The following is a 27,824-nucleotide window of genomic DNA, read 5'->3' as shown; positions in this document are numbered from 1 at the left end:
GTGCCCGGTTGTCTTGCAGGGGTTTGATTCAGGAAATGAGTGGGGATGCGTCCGCTTGCCCCGGTAAGTTGCTCGTCCTCGCTGCCTTCTCTTCAGGGACGGCCAGGTCACGTAACCATTTCATGATGCTTTGCTGGTGTGGCATTTCGTACATTTTGTTTTTCTTTCTCTACTTGGAACAGAGGTCAAGTAATCTCGTGGCAGACCCCGTGATGTTTCTCTGTCCCTTTTATCACAGAACAGGATGTTGAAGCCACGCAGAGTGTATTTGTGTACTGGAAGGCACTCTCCATCCCAAACTGTGATGTCTGCTCTTGGGATGCATCCTCTCTTCTGCTTAGCTTGGGGCGCGTTAAACAAAACCTACACCTCTCGTGAACAGGAGGGAGGAACTCATGAGAGATTAGTCCCCGTTCCCCTCGGGGGATCCCACCCCTGCCAGGAGGTCAGGCATGTCCCAGCTGAAGGCAGGCGTGCCCTGGGCCCCTGCCCTCCCATCCCTAACCCGCTCGCTAGCTGGCATCAGTTAAGACAAGTTTAGGAGGAGGGCGCCAAGGCCCACCGAACGGCTAGCACACCCGGCAGCCGCTAGCAGAAGCCCATTGTTTGATTCAGCACCGCCACCAGAAGGCACAGCTGACCGCTGCCCAGCCTCCCCGGCCTGGGGAGTTTTCTCCTGGGAAATCAGGGTGCGAAACAGGATTTCTTCTGCTCAGAGTTGGCTTCAATTTCTTTGTCCCCAAGGGCTGCCATTGGGGTCTTAATCTTTGCTTTTCCGTCACGCATGTCTTTATCTCCTTGCTGTTCTGGAAGATTCCATGTTGCTCCACAGGGTGAAACTCTTGTGTCCTCTTGTGCGTGTTAACCTAGTTTTGAAAGAAGTATCGAGCAGGGTTGTTGATGCTGTGCACGTTTATTTTGATGTTCCAGATAAAATTAAAGAAAGTTACCTGCAGCATTTTTTCAAGCATGGTGGCACAGCAGAACTCAAATGCTCCCAAAAGTCCAACCTGGCCCGGGTGGTGTGGAAGTTCCAGAATGGCGTGCTCAAGGCCGAAAGCCCCAAGTACAGCCTGGTGGGCAGGAAGAACTTGCTCATCTTCAACCTGTCAGAAGGAGACAGTGGGGTGTACCAGTGCCTGTCTGAGGAGAGGGTCAAGAACAAGACAGTCCTGCAGGTGGTGGCCAAGCACGTTCTGGAGGTCAAGGTGGTCCCTCGAACTCCGGTGGCCTCCACCTCGCCGGTCACACGGACAGAAGGTAGTAGGATCACCTCCAAAGTGTCAGCGGGGCCCACCCAAGGCTCCTTTCCCCAGACCCCAGCCTTGCAGGTCACCACTCCCAGTGCCATCGCCCTGCCCTCCAGCCCCGAGGGGCCCACCAGCATGTCCTGTGAACCAAAGATTGTCATCAACACGGTCCCCCAGGTCCACTCGGAGAAGACAATGTATCTCAAGTCCAGTGACAACCGTCTCCTCATGTTTCTCTTCCTCTTCTTCTTCGTCCTCTTCCTCTGCCTCTTCACCTACAACTGCTATAAGGGCTACTTGCCCGGACAGTGTTTAAAGTTCCGCTCGGCCATGCTCCTCGGGAAGAAGCAGCCCACGTCGGACTTCTCGGATTGCGAGCAGAGTGTGAAGGAGACGCTGGTGGAGCAGGGCAGCTTCTCCCAGCAGAACGGGGGGCAGCCCAAGCCGGCCCTGGACACTGGCTATGAGACAGAGCAGGACACCATGGCCAGCAGGCTGCCCACTGACCGGGAGGACTCGCAGAAGATCGACGAGCTCCCAGTCAGGGACCGGCCATTCGACGTCAAGTGCGAGCTGAAGTTTGCCGACTCGGACGCGGACGGGGACTGAGGCACCCGCTGCTCCCCGGGAGGTCTTTGTGTTGCCAGTTCAGTCCCCCGTCCAGTGCTGCGTAGGTAGCCATCGTCAGCAAACCTCAGTCTTCTGTGTCTTTTCTCTTGGGTCGCGCTTGTGACTTGGTTTCTCTTTGTCCTTTCGGAAAACGGCGAGCGTCGCGGCCGGCCTGCTGGTCGGTGGGGCCCTTGGAGTCATGCATGCAAGCTTGCCCGAGGCCACTCTGCGGCGGGAAGACGGCTGGGCCGCCACTGGCCCGGGAAGAGTTGGGCCATGAGCATCCCCTCCTTGTAGCAGCCACTGAAAGAGAATTTAATTCCAGATTGGAAATGACGTTTTAGTTTATCAGATTGGTAACTTATCGCTTGTTGTCCAGGTTGGCACGAACCATTTCTTCCACATAATTACTTTTTAGGATTTTTGCTTTAATTCTGTTGGCGTGTTGGGTCGTTCATTTTTTAAATTACTAAAGCAGATGTTTTAATATTTGGAAGATGTACATCTTCTGAATTTTGTTGTATATTAGGGTAAAGGTATGGCTTATGTTGCTTAAGATTCTCAGGGATAATCTTACTTTTGCTAAATGCATTCTTTTCTGCTTTTAGAAATGTAGACAAAACCATGTCTTGAGAACATGTCCTTTTTTTTTTTTTTTTTAAATGTTCCTTAAGGGAAGCATCATTTTCAGAGAGACTTTTTTTCTGTACCTTTTTTTTAACTCTTGTTTTAACTCTTTTGAGGAGAAGGCTGTGGAGGACTGTCTCACAACACCGGGCAGGGTTTGGAGGGAGGGATGTGGCCCCCAGCGTGCTCTGGGTGGAGCTGGGCCGGCCCAGAGTTGAGGGGACGAGTGAGTTACAATCCAGTGCCCACGGCCACTGGTCAAAACCTCCTGCCCAGACAGAACGTTCACCGGGACATCTTGGTCATCTGAACATCTCCTTTTTCTTTTTGCTTCCATCTCATGCCCTCTGCCTGCACAGACTCTCCACTTGGCCTAACCGGGCTGTCCATAACTGGAAGAGAGCAGGGCGGCCGGGGACAGCCAGGCTGGTGAGCACAGCACCCCTCCCACAGATGCCGCCGCCACGGACCTGCCAGGCCTGTCGCCCTCTTTCAAGGTGCAAGTGGGCGGCACAGTCTAACCATCACCGACGTCACGCTCCATTTCCTGCTTTCCAGACACCCACATAGAGGAGCCTTTCTTTCCGTGGCAAAGAGCAATAAACTCTGAGTGTGTGTGTGGCCTGTGTGGACAGTGTCATCTTCCAGCATGATAGGATTCGACCGTTTTGGTGTAAACATTTGTGTTTTATAAGATTTACTTTGTTTTTATTTTTCTACTTTGAATTGTATACGTTCGGAAAGTAACCGAATAAACAGAAGCTTATATCCTTGACGCGGGCGCGTGGTTCCCTGTGGCTCTCCCGCCGCCTCCCCGCGCGGCGTGGGCCCCTGTCTTTCTTGCACTTTGTTCCCCTTCTCTGGCATGCGGTGTGTTCCTGACGACTTCTGCCTCAGAGCCCTCTCTCTTTTCTGTCCTCTGTCTCGCAGCCTCATCTCCTCTGCCCTTTCCTCCTCCGGGGTCCTCTTCCCTGTCCTGTCTGGTCCCTGACTCATCTTCCTCTCCCCGAAGCCCCTGGCCGGCCTCGGGCCCGGGGCCTGACAGCCGCCTGCAGGTCACCTTGCTGCCGCCCTTCCTCAGCGACCAGGCCCAGCACGTGCATGCCCTGGGGACCTTCCACCTCTTCTGCCATGCCACAGGTGAGCGGGGCACCTGTCCAGGTGGGGGGTGGGCAGTGGGGGCCTCCTCCACGAGCACGGCCTTCCTGGCTGCACCTCTCCGGTGGTCCCCAGCAACGCTAAACTGTTACCCCGAGGCTGTTCCTGTGGACAGCAGGGCCCGACCAGTGTTTTCCTCAAAGGGCCAAACTCTTCGGCTTCTCCAGCCATGGTTTCTGTTGCAGCTACTCAGCTGTTGCCTTGTAGCTTGAAAGCTGCCGCTGCGCGGGCACCAAAGTTCATTTACAAACGGCAGCTTGCCAATTGCTGGTATATAGGGTTACTTCTTTGTCGGCTAACAATTTGGGTTTGATGTATGTGGCGTTTGGAGATTTAAAACATTAACCGTAGAGCCTCCAGAATGGGAATTGGTTTAACAACTTGCTTCAAGATGTTTAAACGCAGAAAAGATTGGGAGTCTAGCATGCCCCCTCGGATGCAGGAGGCGTTGGCACTGTGTTGGATGGTATTGGGATGGGGCGTCAGCCAAACACACGTTCCGAGTGTGTCCTGGGCTTTGGGCAGCGCCCGGTGGCCCGGTCTCCCCAGGCTGCCATCTTCTAACTCATCAGTAGCCGTGGAGGGAAAGCACGTGGCATGTTCCGGGCCTGGCGGCTTGTTCTGTTTGCTCAGAGGCGAGGAATGAAGTTAGTGAGGAGGACAAGCAAATCTCATTGTTTTCCTTTTTTTGAGAATTTAAGCAAGCTGTGAGAAGCTGCTGAGTGTTATGCTGCTGCCTGATCCCCTGTGGAGTTGGCTCACAAGCCTTTGAGTGGCTCTGTCCACTTGTGACCCCGCATGTGTGGCCACTGGTGACTCCTGCCTGGACCTCAGGCAGTGGGCAGGGAAGTTGCCAGTGAAGGGGACTTTTGCAGACAGACCTGCAAGGGGCGGGTCCGTGTGGCCCCGGGTCCCCTGGGTGCTGCTCTCAGCCACTTGACTCCCTTGGGACAGGGGCCCGGGAACTGCTTCAGGCCCCCAGGCCCGTCCCACAGTGGCAGGGTCCTCCACAGTCACACTGGGGAACCTCCTTGGTGGGAAGGCGGAGAGGCTCAGTGCTGGGGACACCAGGGTCCCTTGCTAGCAGACACAGGCCCTCAGGCCCCATAGCTGGGCCTGCGGGGACCCGCCCCTCAACAGAGCGGTTTCATGTCTGCACTTGGGGAACCTGCTCTTCCCGAGGGCGGCCTGCTGTTGAGGGGCAGAGTGGACAAGAGCATGTCCCTTCTGTCTGAGGCCCCACGCAGGCCTTGTCCCCAGGCTCATCCTGCCACATGTCACTGGGTTGGGTGTCCCCAATGACACGTCCAGATCTAGGCAGGCACTGCCCTCTTCCTCTAAACCTAGCCCAATAGCGAAAGCCGGTTCCCTGTGCAATGTGGGTGTTCAAGTGCACAGTTTAAAAAGGCAGTGTCTCTGGCCATCCCCTCCCCCGAGTCCCAGAAGGCACCAGAACTAAAGACCAAGTTTCTTGTCAGGCTGCGGCTCTGCAGAAATGTTGGCTCCTGCCTCTGCCTGCAGGCACCTCCCTGTCCAGGTTGCTCTCACGTGGCCTCGGGCTGAGTGTCACTGCAGAGCTAGGCTTAGGGAACCATCTCACAGTGGCTCAAGCTCTGGCCCAGCTAAGGCCAGGTCGGCTTCTCACGGTGGGCATGGCCTCGCGGCTGGGTGACTCGGAGGGGCTTCTCAGCTTACCGTCTTCTCTGCATCTCCAGATCATGCTGGTGGAGTGTGTGTGTGCACCTGTGTGTCTGTATGTTGATGTGTGTATGTGTGCATGTGTGTGTGTGTACATGGGTATGTGCGTGTGCTTTGCTGACATATCTGTGCACACGTGTGTGCGTGTATGTGTGTTCTTGTGTGGACATGTATGCACACATCCGTGTGTGTGTGTGTGTGTGTGTGTATGTGTGTGTGTGTGTTTCTTTTTGGTCCAAAGCACCCTGCATGATGTGCCTTGTGGCCATGCTTCCATTCACAGGCCCTGAGTCTTGAGTGTAAGGAGGACAAATTCCAGGTTCTGGGGGCGGGTCTCCTAACTGCTGGCTGTCTTCCGTTTGAAAGCGATGTATGTGCACAGTGGGGAGTTAGGAAAATATTGACAAATACAGAAAAGGGGTTCTAAGCTGGAGAAATTACGAAGGCATGTAGTCATGTTTCACTTTTCTGAAGTAATCCATGCTCCTTGTGGGAAAATTAGAATAGTACAGATAAGCGAAGAAATCTCCCACTACGTGCACATGAGCACATTTACCTTTATTTTGGCTGAAAATACAGATAAAACGTACAGGCACATCTCAGAGATGTTGTGAGTTCAGTTTCAGACCCCACAATAAAGTGACTATTGCAATAAAGCAAGTTGCACAATTTTTTTGATTTCCCAATGCATCTAGAAGTTACGTTTACACTATACTGTAGTCTGTTAAGTATGCAATGACATTATGTAACCTAATTTAGAAGGACTTTATTGCTAAAAAATGCTAATCATCAAGCAAGCCTTCAGCAAGCTGCAATAGTAACATCAAAGTTCACCAACCACAGTCACCATAAAATTATAATAATAATGAAAAAGTTTAAAACGTTGTGAGAATTACCAAAATGTGACACAGAGACACTGAGCAAATGCTGTTGGAGAAATGGCGCCGATAGACTTGCCCGATGCAGGGTTGCCACACACCTTCAATTTGTAAAACACATAGTGTCTGCAAAGTGCAGTAAAGCAAGGCACAGTAAAACAAGGCAGGCCTGTACGTGTAACAGCGATTGATAATGCGTCCATATGCACGTCTGTGCAAAGCATGTGTCTGCACATGCACCGTGCGCATATATACAGACAGAAATAGACCTATATAATTTTTTAACAAACGTAGAACTTCTCTTTACCCTAACGGCCCTGCCCTCATTCCTGATACAACTATTTTTCTATGTCAGAGTTAGACCTGTTTTGTTTTTAAAGCTAAGAATGGATCCTCTCTACTTTGGGTGACATTTGCATATTCAGGTTTCAGATGGCCTTTCATGTTTTAACTACAATGTTAGAAATCAGAGCCCTTTAAGCCACCAGGGTCAGAGGGGCAGAAGCGGCCTGGGCCTCGGAGCTCCTGCAGCGAACCCGTGAAGTTGGCAGCCGTGCAGGCATCTCCCACTCCTTCCGACATGGCCCACAATATTGTCTGTAAAGCGCCTTTTGCCACATACGGTCCCAGGGTTTAGGATCTGGATATTTTGGGGGTCACTCTTCAGCTGACCACAGGGCCCCAGCACCTGTGTGACGGGCTTGAGACACTTTGAGGAGGAAAGCTGATGACCTTGGGGTGGTGGAGACCTGGGAGAGCCCCTTTCCTCTCCCGGGCAGGTTCTCTTGGTTTCTGTACAGATGTGAACTCTGGGCCACGCCGGGGAATCTGGAATGAGTGTCCTTGGTGTGTGCAGCCTCTGGGTGCTCGGAGAAGAGCCCCCCCGCCCCCCACAGGGGTGCACCCGGCCGCCCAGTAGCTGGAAGGACCCAGGGCGTGAGTATGGGCGGTGGGTTGGCCCCAGGGCAACGGGCCTGGGGGTCAGAGTTGACCACACGGAGGATGCCTGGAGGAAGGCTTGGCTGCCTGGAGCTGCACGGAAGGCAGTGGGGCAGCTGTCAGGACGTGGCCTGAGGACTTAGGGTGGATCCCATCACAACCCCCTCCAGCTGGGGACTCTCAGGCCCTCCACCTCTAGGATGGGCCGGCTTCCCTTGGAGAGAGGCCATTGCTCGGAGGGATGCTGGTTTTGTCACACAGTAGAGTCAACTCTACACCAGTGGGTTTCCTTAGACGGTGTGGGTCGAGGTGCGGGCAGGATGGAGCCAACAGTCCCGCAATCCTGAGGTGGGCTGGGACCCGACTCCTGGTGGCCCCGAATTTCCGAGGAGCAGGTCCCTGTGGGACAGGTGGGTTTGGCCTGCTGCCCCAGGTCCCCACTGACGTCATGTGGTGGCCCTGCTGACCGGTTTTAACTGTCGCTTTCCCTCTCTCTTTAATCTCCTCTGCATTCAGAATGAGTTGGATAGTTTTAAAAAAGAATAAATGGAACGTAAGTACTTTAACATATGTAATGTTTTACTACCATTAAATACACATTTAGAGAACGTTTAACGGTGCTTGACGCTGTCCTCACCATGGAGATACAGGTGGTTTCTGTCCTTGTTTGTGCCCTGGCCACTGTGGGTGGAAGGAGAATTTGGCTCCTGAGAGGTCCTGGCCCATGTGGTTTGGGGTGACGAATCATCCCCAGCTCAGGCCACCCGGGTTCTTTGTCCCAGTGTCAGTCATGAGAACCTTCCAGAGGCTCCTGTGACCCATGTTCGTGGCCCCCATCCTGGGGGGCTCGGTGCATGGCACCACTGAGCCGGGCAAGGGGATGAGAACCGACTTCAGTGTCTGAAATTCAGAGACAAGTCTCGCATTCTTAATCAATAATGCCTCGGGCATATCAGCTTTTAAAGTTAGACTCCACCAAGGTGCCTGCTGGCCAGGGAATGACTAAATGGAACATGGTGTCACCAAGTGCATTCAGTTAAAGGGAGGAAGTACCTCTGCCCGACTGACAGGCACCCAGGAAGATGCACACAGACGTGGGGCTGTGTACGTGTACGTGTGCGTATATGTACAAGTATGTACATCTGAATGTATACGGAGAGTATGTATAGAGTTATCTATGGGTAGAGTACAAAACGCTTTGTTTTGTACATTATATAAGTTTATATTATGCAAAATTATAGTGATAGAACAAAACACCAGAAATCCTGCCCAGAAGACAACTAAACAGACCCCTGAGGGCTCGTCCACTGGCCCAGGAAGGCTGGGGGCTGCTGTGTAAAACGCTTCTAAACGCTTTCAGGATTCCCTCCAGAGCCTGTGTAACGTGTCTTTCTTCCAAATAGCATTTTATTTTTATCATAAAATCAGTATTTGTTTGTTGTGGTGAATTTGGAAACTTCAGGAAAGTATGAAGAGCAAAAACCTAGTCACCCCCAAATGTAACCAGCTGCAGCCCCACTGGCACAATGGCCGCTTTTAGGCCTTTTCTCGCGTGGATGTGTCCACACACATGTACATACATACACAATGTACTTACATATTGTCTTGATTTAATATAATGTTATTATTACATTTTCGTGTTATTAAATCTTAAACGTGATTCCTGATCAGTGACAACACGGGTGGTTGCCACAGCATTCGGGGGACCCCCCTGTGGGACATTTCCTAATTTCCAATAGAAACGGCTTCAGTGGGTTCTGATCATTGTCTCGGATTCATTCCTAGGATTGTCCGGTTCAAGGGTCTCACCTTCCCTTGGGAGGAAGGTTCTTTGAGGATCCTGAACGTGGTGGGTCACTGATGCAGGGACTGCACAAAGGTGAATAGGTCCCAAGTTGGTCACACGGGGACCTTACTGGCGACGAACCCATCAAAAGTAATCATATCTAAACTAGAAGTCTCTTCCCCTTCTAAAAAGCCCAGCACGTAACAGAGAAATGTCTGCCCACCACCGTTCCCACCTGGCCGTTCCCACAGGCTCCCGCATGCAAGCACACCCCGATGCCAGTTGTTCTCGTGCTGGTTTTTAATCCTTTGGCTCTATCGTTTGTTTTTCCTGCTCAGTGAACTCCAGCCACAGGCAGATGTATTCCTTGTACTGCTGACCATCCTGCATGAAATCACGTTTTATGTGATTTCCCAGGTTGGCGGGCATCTGAGATGGAATCTAGCTTTTAAAAGCTGATTCTCAGGCAGGATTGTGATCAGGTCTGGGTCAGGGTCAGCCTCACGGCATGCCCATCCAGGGCGGTGCTGTCCACGCAGAACAGCAGGCACTTGTCAGGGAGCTGGGTCCCTGGGCAAGGAGGCCAGAGGGCCCCTTCGTCCACATTGTTGGGGTGCCTGCCTGGCAGAGGCAGTTAGGGTAGCAGCAGGGCCTGGCCCAGCACCGCACCATCCACCCCCTCCCCCGCCCCGTTACTGGGAACAGCGGGAACAGAGGGCCTGTGCATCCCCCAGAGCCCACAGGGAGTAGGGCCTGCACCCCACTCCTGGCCGGCTCTGAGCCGGCTGGGTGCTCAGGGCAGGCGGCGGCTGCTTCGGTCTAGGGCCTGGCCTGGCCTTTGCTCTGTCCCAGCTCAGCTCAGCTGGGGGTCTGCACATACCCCAGGAAGGAGCCTAGTTGTGCCAGCTGGGTGTTTTAATCTGACCTTGTCCTGTCTTCAGCCACTTTTGAGTGGAAGCCAGTGTGTGAGCAGATCACAGTGAAGGCGGCCTGGCTTGTTGGTTCTGAAGCAGGGACAGGAGTTGGGCCCGTCTCAGCACAGCCCTTGGGGCCCAGGGTGAAGCCTGAAGCCCCAGGCTCATCCAGCTGCACTTCGTGGGAGGAGAAGGTGGCCCCATCAAGGAGGTCATTTGCTGAGGCTGTTTGCAGTGTTGGGACCAGAGCCCAGTCTTGCCCCAGGGTTTCCACAGAGTGGTCTCCACAGCCCACCACCCCAGCCACTGTGGAATGAGTACGGGATCTGCGGGTGGCTCGTGTACAGGACCCTGCCATGCTTTGGGAAGGGGGCTTCTGTCTGGGCCCTTCCCCTCCTCTGGTCCACTCTCCTCCAAGCCCTTATTTTGTAAGACAGGCCCTCAGCCCTTCTCAGCACCCGGACACGCCTGGCCAGGCCCCACTGGGGTAAGAGGGAGTGGCCCAGCAGACGCAGAGCTTCAGGAAGAAGGTGGTGGCAGCGGGGCCAGGTGGGCAGATGAAGTTCCCAGGCCCAGACCCTCTGTGCCAAACAGACATCCGCCCCAGAGCTCGGCCACCAGGCACTCCAACGGGGGTGCACAGCCCGGCGAGAAAGGGAAAGGGGGTGCCCCCAATGGCCTAGAGTGTGTCATGGGGATATGGCCACGCAGGTGTGCTTTGAAAAAGGCACCTGAGCAAGGTCAGGGAGCAGGGAGCCATGGGGCACAAGGCACTAAGGGGTCTGTACCCCTTTGCTCCCAAGGGTCACTGGGGACCACAGTGGGGAACCACCTCCAGGCCTCCTCCAGGGGAAGGACAGGGACTTACGGGAAAACTGCACTGTCACTTTGAGTCCAGCTGGGACGAGGCCCCTAATCTGGGAAGCCCCCATCTCCCGTGCCAGGATAGTTCCCATGGTTCCCATGACCCCTAGTGGGGGTCCTGGTGGTGAAGGTGGTCTGTGTGCCCCCAGGTCCTGCGGACGTTCACTTTCTCTGGGAGAAGAACGGGCGAGAGCTGGAGGTGTGTGTTCCTGCGCAAACCCACGCGCTGCCTGATGGCAGGGCCCATGTGCTCAGCTGGCTGCGAGATGCGCTCCGGGAAAGCGCCGAGTACCGCTGCTCTGCGCTCGCCACGGCGGGGAACAAGACCTCCAAGGTGCGAGTCACCGTGACCAGACTCGGTAAGTGCGCTCTCCTAGCCTCGACTCTTCACTATTTACCCTTGTCCCTCGAGCAGCAGACTTGCATGGGAACATTTCAGTCTGGGGATTACCTGTAGGGTTTCACGAACATGGATGAGTTAGCTTTTCACTGTCTGCCTCATTGGTGCATGCATGTGTGTGTGCACACGCACACACCTGTACCCGTGTGCACACATGAATGCATGCTGGCTGCCAATCCCCCGTCCTCCCGATAGAAGACTCAATCTTTTTTTTTTGGCTGCATGGCTTGTGGAATCTTAGTTCCCCGACCAGGAATTGAACCCAGGCCCTGGGCAGTGAGAGTGCGGAGTCCTAACCACTGGACCGCCAGGGAATTCCCTGTGTTAACATTATTAGGTTGGCCGACCCCGTAGTCTATTATGATTTCCCCTCCGGTACTTTTGTTTCCCACGTAGGTAACCACTGTGCCGATTCCTACTTGCTTGGTTCATACTTGTCATTAATTCCACATCAGACCCTGCAGTTCAGTCCCCAGTCAGTACAGACATACTGGTGTCCTGTTGTCAGCATCCCCAGAACCTCTGCACCAGGAGCCAAGTGCCTCCCTGGGACTGGCTCTCCCGCTGAGGCTAGAGATTCCATTCCTCTCTGTTGGATCTCGTGATGTGTTTCCCGGCGTGCCTTCCTTTCTTTGATTTCATTCTTCTGTGAAGTGTCTCTTCTGGCACACCCAGGGTGTATGGGGGGAGTCAGTGTTTTGAGAGCCTATGTCTTTTCTCCATCTTCACACTTGGAGAGTCCAGCAGGCTGGACAGTTCTGGCCTGAAAATCATTCCCTAGTGTGTGAGGCTGGCCCCGTCTTCTGGCTCCTGAGAGCCTGCCACTGACCCTGTGTGACCACTGGCTTTCTGAGCGCTGTGCAAGTGCGTGCTTGGCTGGGCCCCGTCACACGTGGAAGCCCCCGCCTTCAACTCTCGGAAGCGTTCAACACTTATTCACTTTTCTCCACTTCATTTCCTGTTCTTTCTGGAACTGTTTTCCAAGATGTTGGGCTACTTGGGGTGGTCCATCTTCTCTTTCCTGTCACCTCTGCTTCTGTTAGCGCTTCTCAACTTTATCTTGCACACCTGTTAGTTTTCATCCCACTCTCACACTTTATTACTCGGAGGTTTTCATTTTGTTCTGTCATGAGTGCATTCTCTTCTTGCCTTGTGGATGCGGTGTCTTCTCCCCTCTCGAGGGTTATTGAGAGGATTTTCCAGTTTTCTTTTCCCTCCCAGTTGCCCTTTTTTGGTGGTTTTGTCTGTTTCCCTCAGAAGTCTTGGGACCCTTGATTGTTGGTTACATTTGAGAGGGGCACAAAGATCCCTCCTACGAGGCCCTTTCTCCCCAAGGTGCAGTCTTTGGACAGGCAGCATTCCTACTACTTGGGAGTTCGTTAGAAATGCACAGCGACTCAGAAGTCCCGGGAGCACCTTGTGTTAACTTCTCCAGGAGATTCCTACGTGCGCTAGTGAGGAGGCTGGTCTGCCTCACACCCGTCCACTGTCGTGCGGAGGGCCTCTGGCTACAGCCCACACTTGGAGCAGCAGGCCGTCCAGGGCTTAGGTTGGGCCATCTGTGAGGACTTAGGTTGGCAAGAGGCTGGGGCCTCATCATTCAGTACATAAAGCCCACCATCCTGTCTGCCTTCAGTGCGGGTGCTGCCCAGGTCACCCGTCCTGTGCTCTCCAAGAACACAGTCTCTTGGGGAGCAGAGGCAGGGCAGCTCCCCGGCTGTGCAGAGAGGCTAGGGTCCTTGGGGCCACGTGCTTCTGCTTCTGCACAGCCTTTGAAGCAGCCTGCGCGCCAACTCCCTGTTGCCCAAGCTCCTGAGCGTCTCCCAGCTGCTGGCCTAGGACCCTGTGTGCTTGGGTCTGCTGATTCTGCCAGGGGCCGTTTCCACTGGTCCCTCTGCTTCTCAACTTTCAGGTTTTCACTGTTTCCTCTCCTATTCTTTGTCCTTCTTCAAGAGTTTATATGTAAATGTACATATTTTAAAAGGTCCTTTGTCCTTTAAGTGGGGGTTACAGAGAAAAGGAAGTTACAAATATTCGCTCCCACCTAGAACCTCCGTTCCTGTCGTTTCTGTAGAATGCCCTTGCCTGTTGCTGTCAAGGTAAAATGAATGATCTCGTCATAAGTGTGCCTTACAAATTGTGACCTCTTATCCAGAAGTCAAGTGAACGGTACTATCAGCAAGTAGCTAAGTAGGAGTAGCCAGAGAAGCAACTAGGCAGTTGGGGCCATTACTGCTTGACCTCATCTAACTCAGCTGCCTTATAAGGAAGGTGCAGCTCACAGATGATGAAGGTTAAGTGACTCATCCAAGGTCACACAGCTCACTAGCCAGTAAGGAGCAGGGCTTGACTCTGATGGCAAGAAAATGTACACCTGGGTCACTCTGTGGACAGTAGACCCAAAATCCAGGAGAGGGCATGAGCACAGTTAAGACAGCTCAGTATTTTCTATCTCCCCACAGACCCCACCATGTTTACTGAAGGTACGGGTGGTGGTGGGTGAGGATGTGTTAGAAGATGAAATGTTTCTTTTGGGATTTGGATTCGCACGTGTTGAGTCAGGAGCCCCTGCAGGGCCCCTGTAGTGAAGGGCCACTAAGGGCCCTCCTCCAGAACTCTGGGTGCCTCCCACTGTCGTCCTGGGATGGGGCAGCTCCAGCCGAGGGCTGGTTGTGTGGCTACCGTCACCATTGGGCCTGCTCAGCTCTGCTCAGGGTATTAGTTCGACTTACTGTCTGAAGGACTCAGGTCGTTGGAACCCATTTCTTTCTTGCTTTTTTAAAAGAATTTATTTTGGCTGCGGCGGGTCTTAGTTGCAGCACGCAGCATCTTTAGTTGCAGCATGCATGCAGGATCTAGTTCCCCGACTAGGGATCGAACCCGGGCCCCCTGCAATGGGAGCCCGAAGTCTTCCCACTGGACCACCAGGGAAGTCCCTGGAACCCATTTCTGAAATTAGTCACGTGAGCTATAGTTGAAAGCAATGACGGGGTGCATTTTTATGTTTACAAAGAAAAGCTATGGCTCTCAGACTCACGCCACCCTGACAACCCCTACAAGTAACTCATTTTCAAAATTCAGGATCAAACACAAAAGGAGGGCAGTGCGGGGCGAGTAGCACGTGACGTAAGGGGACGCCAGACCTCATTACCGAGCAGGTTTCTGAACCTCAGCTCCCGCCTCACTCGAGGGAGGCAGCAGCAGCCCCTGCCCCCCACCGCCACGAGCCCCAGAGTATCTGCATTGCTCGTGAGGTGTGGGGAGTTAGCCCCTCTCCTGGCTACACAGAAAGGGCCAGTGAGATGTGCGGCTGGGGCCACTGTGACCTTGGGGAGCAGCTGCTGTGGGAGTTGGTGGCCCGGGGAAGGGCAGGCAGGGGGCACTGACTATGGAAGCCCCTGCAGCCAGGAAGGCGAGGCCCGAGGGGTAAACGCCTCACCCCTGCCCACTTGGCTGCCTCGGCCTGGCTCGGCCCTACAGAGGGGCATCACCTAGCTCACAGCACAGCCTCGGTGCGTGGAGGGCCCCCGGGGGACCGTGAAGGCCAGCAAGCTGAGACCTGGAGCCCCGCCTCTGTCTTGCAGAGGCGACCCAGCAGGAGAGGTGGACCAGAGAGCTCGCCACCTGGAGGGCCGTGGTCGGGGAACACGACCGCATGATGCACAGCTGGAGGAAGGAGTGGGTATGTGGCCGGGCCCGAGGGAGGGCAGGGGTCTGGGGGGCCCGTGCTGCCAGTGGGCCCCACGTGCTTCCTGCTGGCCCATTGAGCAGTTCTGCTTTCTGAAACCTGCACCCCTGCCACCCGCAGCCATCCAGCCTGGAGCCAATCCCCGGAAGGGAGTCAGCGCAGGGTGGGGCCCTTACAGGAAACCGAAATCAGGCAGGGCCAGTTGGTTCTGGCAAGAAGCCCCCATGGCCACTGCGACCCCCAGACACAGCTTAGCACACCAGGCTTCCCTCCCGCGGGACCCTAGACCCCACAGGGAGCACACGGGAAGGGGACTCGAGGCCCTCCTGTTCTGCCAGGAACTCGAAGTCCACGTTGTTCTTTCAGGAACGCTGTAACCAGGACACCTAGCCACCAGGAGGCAGTGCTGACTCCAACCCCAAGCCGACCTTGCCGTCACCTGCCATGCAGCCCTGGACGCCCCAGGGCAGTGAGCTGCCTCCCCGCTGCTGGACGAGGCCATCAGGGCTGCTCAGTGGAGAACACGGAGCCCTGAGTGAACCTGCGACAGTAGCCGAAACCTCTTTTAATTAGGTGCTTAGATGGGACAGAATGGCCTGACAGAAACAGGAAACCAAAAAGGTGTTAACAGGCTACAGACAGAAACCCTGGTTAAGACGGCAGTGTGCATGACGGTTCCTCCCCCAGAAGCACTGTTGTTATGCTCCACAGGTCACTCCTCACCATCTGACTGATTTCATGTCATGCAAAGGGGCCGCCCCCTGCCCCCTAAACAGCCCAGTGTTAGCTCAGTCCCCTCTTAACTGCTGGTTTTACTGCTGTGGAGCCACCTTCATACTTAGCCACTCGACTCTAAAGGACAGGGAAGGGCAAGGCTTCAAATGACAAGAATTTGCCTTAAACCTTGAGTGCTGAGGTCCCAACTCAGGAGCTAACAAACATGGATTGAAGAGACTCTGTTATTCCTCACTAATATCAGAGCTTCGGCCTGTTTTCTAAAGCTCCCAGTGTGCACCTGTGCACTGGCGGCCACGGCCTGGGCACCGAGCTTGTATGAAGCGGAAAAGCCAGCAGGTCAGCTGTGTGCCTCTCCCAGGTCACAGTCACTCTTCTCACAGCGGTGCGGGTCTGATGAGGCTACTCTGTACACATGCTTCTGGGTCCCTAGTTGTTCACGCTGTGCGTGTGTGTGTTTGTGTGTATAAATATGAAGGCCGAGGCTGCTCAGCCTGTAACCTTACAGATACTTTTTGTTTGTGGAATGACGTTTTTTTAATGGAATGCCAGTCTATCATAAAACCAAAACCTCTGTTAAGTTATACTTCTCCTGTGACCCTAGCAAATGGATGTCTCCTCAGCTTCATGACCACAGCTGTTTCCAGACCCCCTTGTCCTGAAGCTGGGTACCTTCGTACAAGAGCAGCACACATTTCCAGCCAGTCACCTAGAGGATCCGTTCTGAACAAGGCTTCTGAGGACGGCTGGCTTCGGGGTTAAAGTTGTCCCGTTTGCCCACCCAGCTGCTGGCCCACCTTGCCAGCAGACGCCGAGCTGGCTCACGGACCGCCACGCACTGTGACAGGGTTTTCGGTGAAACACCCATCGGCCCTCGCTGTGGTTCTAGTGCGGGTAGGCTCCAGCCACCACAGCTGCGGAGTGGATAGCGCCAAGACTGGGGCCCTTTCCTTGGTGCTATGATTCTTCCTCAAGTTTGGATACAGTCAGAGCACTTTCATGCCCAACAAAACAAAACAGACACTTGCAGTTATCACAACGTCAACATGCAGGGTCCTGGTGGGAAATGGGATTATGAGGATGAGTTTTCTCTGAACTGTTGGAAGAAAATAAAGAGTTCTTTCTACATTTGCTCAGTGAAGCGTGTTTGTATTTGGGGAGCCTGCCTGCTTTCTGTGGCACCATCAGTACAGAGTAGGTCACTGTGTCACCTGCAGCAGTGGCCTCTGTCAGGAAAATGACACCATGACCAGGGCAACTCAGCATTAAGTCACACAAGTGAACCCTCTCAGGAGCTGAATGAATGTGATGTTAAAAACCCAACGTACTTTGTTCAGCTAATCTGAACAAATACTACAGACCCAGAGGCCTTGGGGGCTCTGGACAAACAACGTGCATCTCTAGCAGAGATTTCTTAATGATTTTTTGATTTGTCAGTTTTATAATTCTAGACTGCTGAATGCAGCTGACAAGCTATTTAACTTTCTCCCTATAAGTTCATTTGGAACCTTTACTTTTCAAACCTACTATAGTTGACACAGGGTGGGGTCCTCCCTGCTATTCCTCCTGGTGGCCCTGAGGGAGAAACCTGTGACAGGATGGAGGGCTTGGTGGACCAGATTGCATGTCCCTCATTTAAACAGCTCAGAAAGTGTATGGAAAAGCAGGGCACACACCGGGAACAACAGATGAGAAGATAGACTGGTGCTTCCCACAGATGACCTCCACCTCGCCGCCAGCCCTGGCCACGCAGCGGGCCATTTCCGACTCCTTATTCCACTTTTATTTGCTTGTCACAGGCCACTCACTCTCAGAGGTACATCTGGCATGACTGAATTCAACTAACAGTATTTTCAAGCCCACACGATACCTTGCTTGCTTGACAAGTGCAAAGCAGTGAAACTCGTTCCTGCCATTTCCCGTGACCAGCACGCCAGCAGGCCAGACCGAGGCGGGTCCAGCAACAGTCTCTAAGGGTTAGTCTCTACTTCGAGACCCAAGAGGCCTGAGCGCAGCAAACCTCTCCCTGCTCAGTCCCCTTCAGTTCAAAGAAGAGTGCCCAAAAGACACGTATCAGGACGCAGGACCACTGATTAGACCAAGATGACTGGAGTCTCCAGTGAAATTAAATAATCACTCTTTATTCAAAATAAATAAGCCCTCTTACTTACAGGAAAATATGAAAGTAAACTTCTATCCTTCTGGCCTCTAAGATAGAAACCACATTCAAAATATGTTCACTTACAAAAGAAAAAAAATATTTGCAGATTATTTGCAGAAAACTGAAATTTAGGAACTTCAATATACATTTGTTTCTTTGCGAAATAAAGAATAAAAGGAATAATTCATGTCAAAAGGTCACAGGTTAGAGAACCGATTTTCCTCCTGAGGCTCATTTCAGCAAACCCTCCAAGTACCCCCAAATCTTCTGGCCAAAAAGCCACAACCTGAGAAAGGAACCCCTCCCCACCCCACCGCTCCTGCACTAACACTGGCTCCCACAGCGCCCGTCCAGCGGCTTCTGCAGGGCTGTGCTGGGTCACCGGGACCGGGAACATCAGGCTGGCACCCCGCTGCCTCCCAGCCACATCACCTCAGACCCCCGCTGCTTTCCACAAACTAACTTGGCTCAGCTACTCTGCAACGGAGAGACGTTCCCTTAGCAGCAGAGTACTCCAAGTACCACCTTTTCCAGCATTTTCCAGACTCATATTGCACTCAGAGGGCCAAGGCTGCATCCCGAGGCTTTGTGAAAAGGTTTCCGCCAGCATACCAAGTGCCCGTCCATGGGACTCGCAGCTTTTGGATGCCTACAAACACCACTGGTTAACTTCCCAATTAAACAGTCATACAAAACACACACTAGGTCAACGAAGAACTGAGAAGAAGAAAAAGACCCCGAAGTCTTTCAGCCCCCGCCCCCTTACCCCAAATACACAAACACACAGGAAAGAACTTTTATAAATTCAAGTTCATCATCTGAGAGGTCGAAGCCTCCAGCGATTCCTCCAGTTCCAGGGCACGTCGAGTGTATGCTTCCAGATGGTTTCTCCAGATTTCAACTGGAAACAAGAAAGTGCACAGCTGATGAACGGCAGGGACAGTCAGGGAAGTCTCTTGGAAAGCAAGCAGCATGTGGCCTGCCCAGCGAACCAGCTCCCTAAATGGGGCCCAGCAAGGACTCAAGCCCAAGTCCCCAACTGCAACCCCCTCGTGAGCAGCACCAAGCACCTTGGCGCACGCCGGCCTTGACAACCGCCCGCCAGGGATACAGCTGTCCTCAAGGATGCCCTCTGTTTGGGTGCCATCTGACCCGAGGTCTGTCTGAGACATCCACTGACCAGCCCTCCCAAGTCTGAGACCACCTCTTAAACAAGGGCCGGGTCTTAACGGGGCCTTTTGCAGCTGGTCCTGCCACAGTGGCCATGCTGCTCTCCTGGGCACCCTTTTTAATCAGTGTCGATGAAGACTTAGAGGAGGCTCAACCCCAAATCCATTCCCCCAGCACTCACTGTAGTGTGGCTCCTCTTTTCCGGCAGGGGCCAGGGGTCTGTTCTCTGCAGAGCAGCTGGGGCCCTGCGTGGGCGGGCTAGCGGGTGCAAGGGGCCCAGGCTCTCCCGGCAGCTCCCAGTGCGCATTCTCCAGCATGGTCCTGTACGCCTGCCGGGCCGCCATCGTCAGCTCGACCATCTTGTGGAACTGGTCCTTGGGCAGAAACGAGAGCACAGGTGACATCCCCTGCAAACTGGCGATGGCGCCCTCCACGGGGAAGCAGGGTGATGCCCGCCTGCGGTGCTGCCCGAGGGAAGAGCAGGTGCTGACCTCAGGCCTGCTTAAGGCTCCTCTGCGGCAGGAGTGAGCCTGGACCTAAATTCGGAATCACACTTCCATGCTTTTAAGGAAAGAAGGCCACCAACGCTGCTGCCTTCAACACGGGGGCCCCTGAGGCTCAGGGCTGCTGTGCTGTGGAAGTGCAGACAACCACCATCCCTCCCGACTCCCTCCCACAAGCAAGATAGGCCGGCGCCCCCTCGCCATCTCACCTGGGCCCCGTCGTAGCTAAAGATCCCCACCACGCTGACAGGAACAGCCTTGTTCAGACTGCGCCCCAGAGCTTTGCGGTTGAGAGCAAACACAAAGGGGATGTTCTGCTCACAGGCGTAGTCAATGATGGTGTGCAGGGTATCGTCCAGCCCACCTGGTCAAAGGACAATGAAAATGACAAGGAAGTGCATCACACGAGCGTGCTGGTGACACTGGCCGCCAAGGGCTTTTCCCGACAGTGACACTCCTGGCTATTTCCTTACTCAAGCCAGTGTACCAGGCCAGGTTTGACCAGGAGAGAGCCAGTCACTGCGGTGCAAGTACACTACTACTCTAGGCCACATGGAAGAAATCAACTCTCCAAGAGACACTTCTAAAAGCAATAAAACGTGTCCACGTCAAGTCAACATCTGGTGCTGGTGCTGTGCGTAATGGAAAAATGAAGGCTTGGTTAAGTATCTGCTGAATACCGCGTGCCACTCTCGGTCTAACGGCTCGTGTGGACTGGCTCCTATATCCTCACAAAACCCTGAGGGGGAGGCTGCACCCCACTTAAAAGATGGAAATCCAGAGCCCAGAGAGGTCACTGAGTACCTCCAACCCTGCCTCCCAGCGAAGCAGCAGCCAGGCAGGAGTGGGGCGGGGGTGGCACTGAGAGCAGAGAGGGTTAAGGGAGCCCTGCATGCGGGTGACATGCCTGTGAAGCCAGAAACCCAGCAGCACTGACAAGTTACCACCAACAGGAGGATCACATCTGGACGTCTGTGCACAAGTAGTGCAGAAACCAGTATGCACACACGCATCAGCCAGCTAGAACATAAAACGGAAGAAATGACTTTATACATGACAGCAACCAAACACTACAACAGGTAAGGATAAATGTGGCAAGAAACGTGAGAGATTTATAGAGCAACTTCAACATGCTAGTGAAACACAATAGAAAATCTAAACAAAAGGCACCTATGCTCTTGGATGGAATGATCCAATATGATCACGTCAATTTTATATTAATGTAAAACTTTTTATACTGTAACTTCCTCTAAGTGGGATTTTTTTGAGAAATTAAAAAATATTGTGTTGGCCAAAAGGTTCATTCTTTTTTTCCGTAAGATGTCTCCAGTAGCACTTAGATGTCTTTAACTTCATTCGAAACAATTTTGTTAGATTGTATTGTGACAGCTGCCATATCAGCATGCATTTAAAAAAACATCAAAATTGGTGAATTTTTGTGTAGCCATTTTAATATTGAAGATGGAAGAAAAAAAGCAACATTTTCGGCATATTATGCTTTATTATTTCAAGAAAGGTGGAAACGCAAAAGAAAGATTTGTGCAGTGTACGGAGAAGGTGCTGTGACTGATCAAATGTGTCAAAAGTGATTTGCAAAGTTTCGTGCTGGAGATTTCTCGCTGGCTGATGCTGCACAGTCGGGCAGACCAGTTGAAGTTGATAGCGACCAAATCAAGACATTAATTGAGAACAATCAACGTTACACCACACTCAGGAGACAGCCGACATACTCAAAATATTCAAATCAAGCACTGAAAATCATTTGCACCAGCTTGGTTACGTTAATCGCTTTGATGTTTGCGTTCCACATAAGCAAAAAAACCTTCTTGACTGTATTTCGTTATGCGATTCTCTACTGAAACGTAACGAAAATGTTCCGTTTTTAAAACAAATTGTGATGGGTGATGAAAAGTGGATACTGTACAATAATGTGAAATGGAAGAGATCCTGGGGCAAGCAAAACGAACCACCACCAACCACACCAAAGGCTGGTCTTCATCCAAAGAAAGTGATGGTGTATATACAGTGGGATTGGAAGGGAGTTCTCTATCATGAGCTCCTTCTGGAAAACCAAACGATTAATTCCAACAAGTACTGCTCCCAGTTAGACGAAATGAAAGCAGCACTTGAGAAACATCCAGAATTAGTCAAAAGAAAATGCATAATCTTCCATCAGGATGACGCAAGACTGTATGTTTCTTTGATAACCAGGCAAAAACTGTTACAGCTTGGCTGGGCTGGGAAGTTCTGATTCATCCGTCGTATTCACCAGACATTGCACCTTCAGATTTCCATTTATTTCAGTCTTTACAAAAGTCTCTTGACTGAAAAAATTTCCATTTCCTGGAAGACTGTAAAAGGCACCCGGGACAGTTCTTTGCTCAAAAAGTTTTGGGAATACGGAATTATGAAGTTGCCTGAAAAATGGCAGAAGGTAGTGAAACAAAAGGGTGAATACGTTGTTCAATAAAGTTCTTGGTGAAAATGAAAAATGTGTCTTTTATTTTTACTTAAAAATCAAAGAAACTTTTTGGCCAACCCAATACATAATATGAGAACAGCCTTTTGAAAAAGGAAACGTCAGGCTAGCATCGCCAGGTATTAAAGCTTGCTATAAAACTACAAAAACGTAAACGGGGGATGAAGAGCGACAGAATGGAAGGTCCAGAAACGACCCAAATGCGTGGTGCTTGAGCAGGTCTGCAAAAGCACTCTGAAGCACCGGAGAAGGTGCAGAAGGGACAGCGAGCAGGTCAGCCTCTGCAAAGATCCATCTTAGACTAAAATGCATTCAACCTAAACAAAAATGAAAACATGGAAGAACCAGGAGAAAAAAGAATTAAGAAAAAAAATCTTTAATAATCCTGGAGCAGGAAGGTCGATGAATGACAAAACCTAGATGCAATAAAAACAAGAATAAAAAATACTAATATGTACACACCTGAAGTCTCTGAATGGCCAAAAAAGGTTTAAAGAAAAACAGACACATGACAAAACAAAAATATTTACACCTCTTACCCAAAGGGGCTCTTATTTATTAAAAAAAGGTATACATAAATATAAAAAAGACTGACATCCTAAAAGACAAATGGGTAAAGAATCAACAATTTACAGAAAATGCCAAGCCCTTAAACAAGTGGAAAGGTGCTCAACCTCCCTTCACAAGAAAATGCTAACAGAATCTTCCCAAGAGGGTGGGGAGGCCAGGAGGAAGCAGCAGCCCGGCTTCTGGGGCTGGAGTGTCCCCGGGGGGCAGCGTGGCATGTGCGTTAACCTGGTAAGTGCACAGGCCGTTTCGCTCTAGGAATGTACCTACGGAGATTTTCAGTAAGAAACAACAGTGTGTGGACTTCCCTGGTGGTTCAGTGGTTAAGACTGCACTTCCACTGCAGGGGGTGTGGGCTTGATCCCTGGTTGGGGAACTAAGATCCTGCATGCCGCACAGCGTGGCCAGAAAAAAAAAAAGAAAAAAGAAAAAAACTACAGTGTGAAAGGTGCATCCTTGTTTACGGCTACAGAAATCTGAATGCAACTTAAGTGACCATCAGCCCGGGACTGCGCAGCCAGAAGAATGGGAGTGTCCCGAGCCAGACTGTGATACTAAAAAGAGCAAGGCACAAATGGGATCCAGGACACCAGATCTCACACTCACACACACACACACACACGGACTAACAAGGACACATCAAAATATGGCAATGGTGGTTGCCTCTGGGTGGTGGGAAGTATCTGGGGGGACTTACTCCCAAAGGAAAGTAACAAGCACTGAATCCTGCCCTCTTGCATGGTGAGCTGTTTGAACCTAGCATCTGAAAGGAGGTTACAGCATGGCATTGCCCCGGTTCCTCTGGAAACTGACCAATTCCTGAGTGAACACACAACGTCTGCATGGAAGGAAAAATTTCCCAAGATCTCCTATCACCTGGTATCTAATTATATATGATTACCTAATCTTCTTTCAAGAGGAACTTCTCAAATGCACATCCTACTGCTCTGAGGGAACTGGGAACTGATTCTGCAGCTGGTTTGACTGGGGATTAATGGTTAAGCCCCATATCCCTGAAATCTGCCCACCCCCCTGCCCCAGATCTACCTGAAGAGTATCAAAGATGAGGATGAAATCTCTGGGGATATAAACTTTAAAGAAAAAACAGTTCTGGGCAGGTGGTGAAAAGGGGGAGACAGGACCAGAGGTGAGGCGATGGCTGTGTTCCTTACAGTGAGATATTTTCAGCTTACCATGGGAGGCTGACCGAGTCTCTTCAACATCAGCCCCATGGCCTCTCACTCAAGGGTCTGTCTCTGCCTTGTGTACCCCAACCCAGGAGCTGGTCACAAAGGCTGTTACAGCAGTGTACCGAAAAGAGCTATAATGCAACCGGCCCAACAGCTGCCATCCATAAAAAGGCCAACTTACTTGGCTGACCCTTCTGGTCCCTGAATTTGGGCTTTGGGAGGACCCCTGTCACCCCAACTACGAAGAGTGGCTACTGTACCCAAAATGCATATGAGGATTACACTGAACACCAGCTTTCCTTCTGTGAGTTTGGAATGTGGGGACATGCCAGGCAGAGGGTGCCCATGTGACCAGCCCCAAGGAGCCTCCCTGGTAGATGACATCACACTTCACACGTGTTGTCACATCTCGTTTTGAGGGAATTCAGCGCATCCTCTGACTCCCCTGGGAGAGGACACTGGAAGCATGCCCTGCTTTCCCCGACACAGCAGCCAAGTCAAGATGGTTTTGCTCAGCCCAGCTCCCAGCCGACGTTACTAGTGAGAGCTGAAAGCATCTCCAAGTGCCGACTTCTCAAAGTTCCACAGGAAGACAACTTAAAACAAGCAAATGCTCAATCAGGTAAACAATTTCCATTTAAAGTTTAAGTTCAGAATTATCAGAAAAATGCCACTCGGAGCAAATACAGTATTTTAACATAATCCCAGGCTGTAATACTAAATTTTACATGTAAAATGATGACAATCTATTGGTTATCTTTTCAAAGGAATAAACATTCCTAAAACACATAATCGAGTTCTTTATGCTTCAAAGCAAAAAAAAAAAAAAAAAAAAAACAATGTAGGGACGGATGATTAAACAACGTATTTTAAATGAGTAACAAATCCTTGAGATGTCCATCAGTACATTCTTAGCTCCATTCTCTGCCACAGTCAGAGGAGTGGAGGCTTAAAGAAAGAGCAAGGTGGACTGCCAACTGAGTACACAAATTCCCATTTTTTGGTTTGTCTTTTTAAATTTATTATTATTATAATTTTAAAATTTATTTTTGGCTGCTTTGGGTCTTTGTTGCTGCATGTGGGCTTTCTCTAGTTGCGGCGAGCGGGGGGCTTCTCTTCGTTGAGGTGCGCGGGCTTCTCACTGGGATGGCTTCTCTTGTTGTGGAACACGGGATCTAGGCACGTGGGCTTCAGTAGCTGCGGCACATGGGCTCAGCAGTTGTGGCTCTCGGGCTCTAGAACGCAGGCTCAGTAGTTGTGGCACATGGGCTTAGTTGCTCTGTGGCATGTGGGATCTTCCTGGACCAGGGCTCAAACCCGTGTCCCCTGCATTGGCAGGCATATTCTTAACCACTGTGCCACCAGGGAAGTCCCTGGTTTGTCTTTTAAAGGTGAAAATCCACAGGAGAATGCAAGATAAGAGCAAAAAAGTTTTGGAAGCTGAAATGCAAACAGTTGACTCAGCTGACCTAAGCCAACAATGGGAAAACCCCTAGACCCAGCCATTTACACCCTAGAATTCAATCCCCAGAGCTTGGCAGCTAACAGGCAGCACCGGGCACTTCAGAGACAGGGTGAAGTTCAGATGAGGTGACAGCAAGTTGATGTCCAGACCCACTTCACCCAGCCGACATGCCAGTGCCAGGCCTCTGGTGAGGCAGATGGGCAGGTCTGTGGGACACTGGGACCCACACTTCTAACCGTGGGCATAAGGACAAGGTCACAGACTCCCAGCAGGAGGTAAGAGAGTTCTTCCCCAGGGAATATGGAGTCAGAGAGACAGAGCAGCAGCCCAGCTGTCATCCTACAGCAGAGGTTCTAGCTTGGCATCCATAGCAGCAACTAAGAACTTACTAGAAATGCAAATTTTGGGGCCTGCTGGACCTGCTCAGGAAGAAACTCTGGAATCTGTGTCTTCACCAGCCTCCTGGGTGACTCTGATGCTCACTACAGTTTGAGAACCACTGCCCTCAAATGCAGCTCAAAGCCTTTAAATGCCAGCCCCACCCCCAGATTTCTAGTCAGCTATAATAGCTGTTAAAGACAAACAGGGGACTTCCCTGGTGGTCCAGTGGTTAAGACTCCGTGCTCCCAATGCAGGGGGCACAGGTTTGATTCCTGGTTGGGGAACTAAGATCCCACATGCTGCACGGTGTGGCCAAAAAAATTTAATAATTAAAAAAAAAAAAAGACAAACAGATAGCAGACACCGGTATCTGCAGAAACCTCCACCATGAGATCAAAACAGCAAACCACCTGGGAAGGGAGGCTATGCAGGGAGAAGGAAACCTCACATCACTATTATTCTCAGGGAGGAAACACATCCACAGAGGAATGGCAGCTGCAACACACAAAGAAACTTCAGAAAACAATAAAAATAGCTCCCAGAAATTAAAAATAATAGCAGAAATAAAAACCTCTACAGAAAGATTGAGACATAGTTGAAGAATCCTTACGGAAAACAGAACCAAACGAAAGAGGTGAAAGGAAGAGGAAAAGTCACAGGAGGACAGCAGTGCAGGAGGCCCAGCATCTGAGCAACATGGTTCCAGGAAGAGCCTAGAGAGGACCAACTGTAGGGAGATTCAGAGCACAAACCCAACAGCACGTCCGAGAACTGAGGGCACTGCCTGCAAACCGCCCCACCTCCCAGAACCCTGCGCACAAGGAATTTCCCACAAGCTTCCAGAGATAAGGGAGAACAAAGGGGAAAAGGTCAGAAACCAGAAAGCCTGGATTTCAAGCACCATCTTCTAAATGTGCTGCCATGTACCCTTTCTCTCATAAGCCACTGGGGGATGTGCACACCCCGAGACAAAGGAGTGCACGAGAGCCACTAAACACCACACCCCAACAGGAGATGGGGGAGGCCGTCCCCAGGACGACAGCTGCACAGGAAGCACAGAGCCTGGAACGATTCCAGGAGAGACGCTGCAGAATGCCCGATGCACCCATTGCCTTAAGAGGTTCAGGCAGCCGGGTGAGAGCTTGAGGAGTGATTCATTTCAAGTTCAGCGCCTGCCATGGGACTGTGGTGGGGACACTGCCAGCACACAACCGAATAGGCAGGTCCCGAGACCCCTTTCTGATGGCTGGGACTGGACCTGCCCTGAACTAGGACGGGGATAAGCCCACTGGGCTGGCAATGAGCAGGTCCAGCTGCTGCCCTAGTGCCCCTGGGTGCTGCAGGCAAGTCAGGAAACCTCAAGTCTTCAGACTGGAACAGCAACCAGAAAAGCTCAGGGCTAGGATCTGGACTGGATCCCTCAAAGTCCAGTTCCAGCCGAGTGGAAGTTTACACTGAAGGAGAGAGGAATAGGACCAGAGAAGGACTCCGAACACTTACACGAAGATGGAGGACCAGTGTCTAAGTGACGGCATTCTGCTCTTAACTGACAACCCCTCTACCGTGCAGCCTGAGGAGGACACAAAATGGACCACCCAAGGGCCAATGGGAGGTGTCACAGACGTCCATCTGTCGGTCACCTCGCCCAGCGTATCACATCCCGAAAAACGGAACCAACCTTCCAGCATCAGTAAGATGGCCAAGTGCTTGGACAAACCCATCTTTTTGTTGTTGTTGTTCTTTTTATTTATTTCTTTTTGGCTGTGTTGGGTCTTCATTTCTGTGCGAGAGCTTTCTCTAGTTGCGGCGAGCAGGGGCCACTCTTCATTGCGGTGCGCGGGCCTCTCACTGTTGTGGCCTCTCTTGTTGCGGAGCATAGGCTCCAGACACGCAGGCTCAGTAGTTGTGGCTCACAGGCCCAGTTGCTCCGTGGCATGTGGGATCTTCCCAGACCAGGGCTCAAACCCGTGTCCCCTGCACTGGCAGGCAGATTCTCAACCACTGTCCCACCAGGGAAGCCCAACAAACCCATCTTTAATCAGTGGACAGATGAGTTAGTCACAGACTGAGCAAGCACATTTAAAACGGACAAAAGCCCAATGCAGGGACCGCCTAGCTGCCAGTCACAAAGCCTCTGTGGTGCGAGTGACCAGTAACCACAAGAGGCCTGCGCAGGCCAGCTGAGCCACACTGTGAAGACCACAGCCTGCCTCACAGAGGAATGCACTGGCTGATCCCATAAACTCTGGAAACAAATTACTCAATTAAGAGAAAATGAAACAAACTGAGGTGCCGAGGCCTCGGTGCCCCTTAGCTGCTGATGCGTGTGTGGCAGCCAGAGGGTGTGTACTGCAGGGGGCCA

At 51.8% G+C, this 27,824-nt stretch overlaps 2 protein-coding genes across 23 annotated transcripts in view; one reads left to right on the top strand and one right to left on the bottom strand.

The window, feature by feature from the left end:
- SEMA4D (semaphorin 4D) overlaps nucleotides 1-16,674 on the top strand; it is a 118,761-nt gene extending 102,087 nt beyond the window's left edge. For 4 of the 9 annotated variants that reach the window (XM_067745021.1, XM_067745024.1, XM_067745023.1 and 1 more), the window contains 2 exons: nucleotides 20-63; nucleotides 931-3,261. In XM_067745021.1, the coding sequence (XP_067601122.1) occupies nucleotides 20-63; nucleotides 931-1,859 (973 nt within the window). In that variant the 3' untranslated portion in view covers nucleotides 1,860-3,261. Of the gene's footprint in view, nucleotides 1-19; nucleotides 64-930; nucleotides 3,262-3,416; nucleotides 3,627-10,872; nucleotides 11,083-14,707; nucleotides 14,806-15,177; nucleotides 15,433-16,150 lie in introns of those variants that run through there. The other 5 variants (XR_010945136.1, XR_010945135.1, XR_010945134.1 and 2 more) reach the window with 5 other exon arrangements.
- Nucleotides 16,675-17,666: 992 nt separating this feature from the next.
- Nucleotides 17,667-27,824, bottom strand: part of SECISBP2 (SECIS binding protein 2) — a 39,844-nt gene continuing 29,686 nt past the window's right edge. For all 14 annotated transcript variants that reach the window (XM_067745006.1, XM_067745008.1, XM_067745009.1 and 11 more), the window contains 3 exons: nucleotides 19,590-19,744; nucleotides 19,059-19,251; nucleotides 17,667-18,608 (listed from right to left, as the gene is read on the bottom strand). In XM_067745006.1, the coding sequence (XP_067601107.1) occupies nucleotides 18,505-18,608; nucleotides 19,059-19,251; nucleotides 19,590-19,744 (452 nt within the window). In that variant the 3' untranslated portion in view covers nucleotides 17,667-18,504. The remainder of the gene's footprint in view (nucleotides 18,609-19,058; nucleotides 19,252-19,589; nucleotides 19,745-27,824) is intronic.

Source organism: Pseudorca crassidens, chromosome 7, assembly GCF_039906515.1.
Source record: "Pseudorca crassidens isolate mPseCra1 chromosome 7, mPseCra1.hap1, whole genome shotgun sequence".
Taxonomy (NCBI): domain Eukaryota; kingdom Metazoa; phylum Chordata; class Mammalia; order Artiodactyla; family Delphinidae; genus Pseudorca; species Pseudorca crassidens.
Note: the sequence above shows the minus strand (reverse complement) of the source record. Positions and strands in the feature narration are given on the sequence as shown.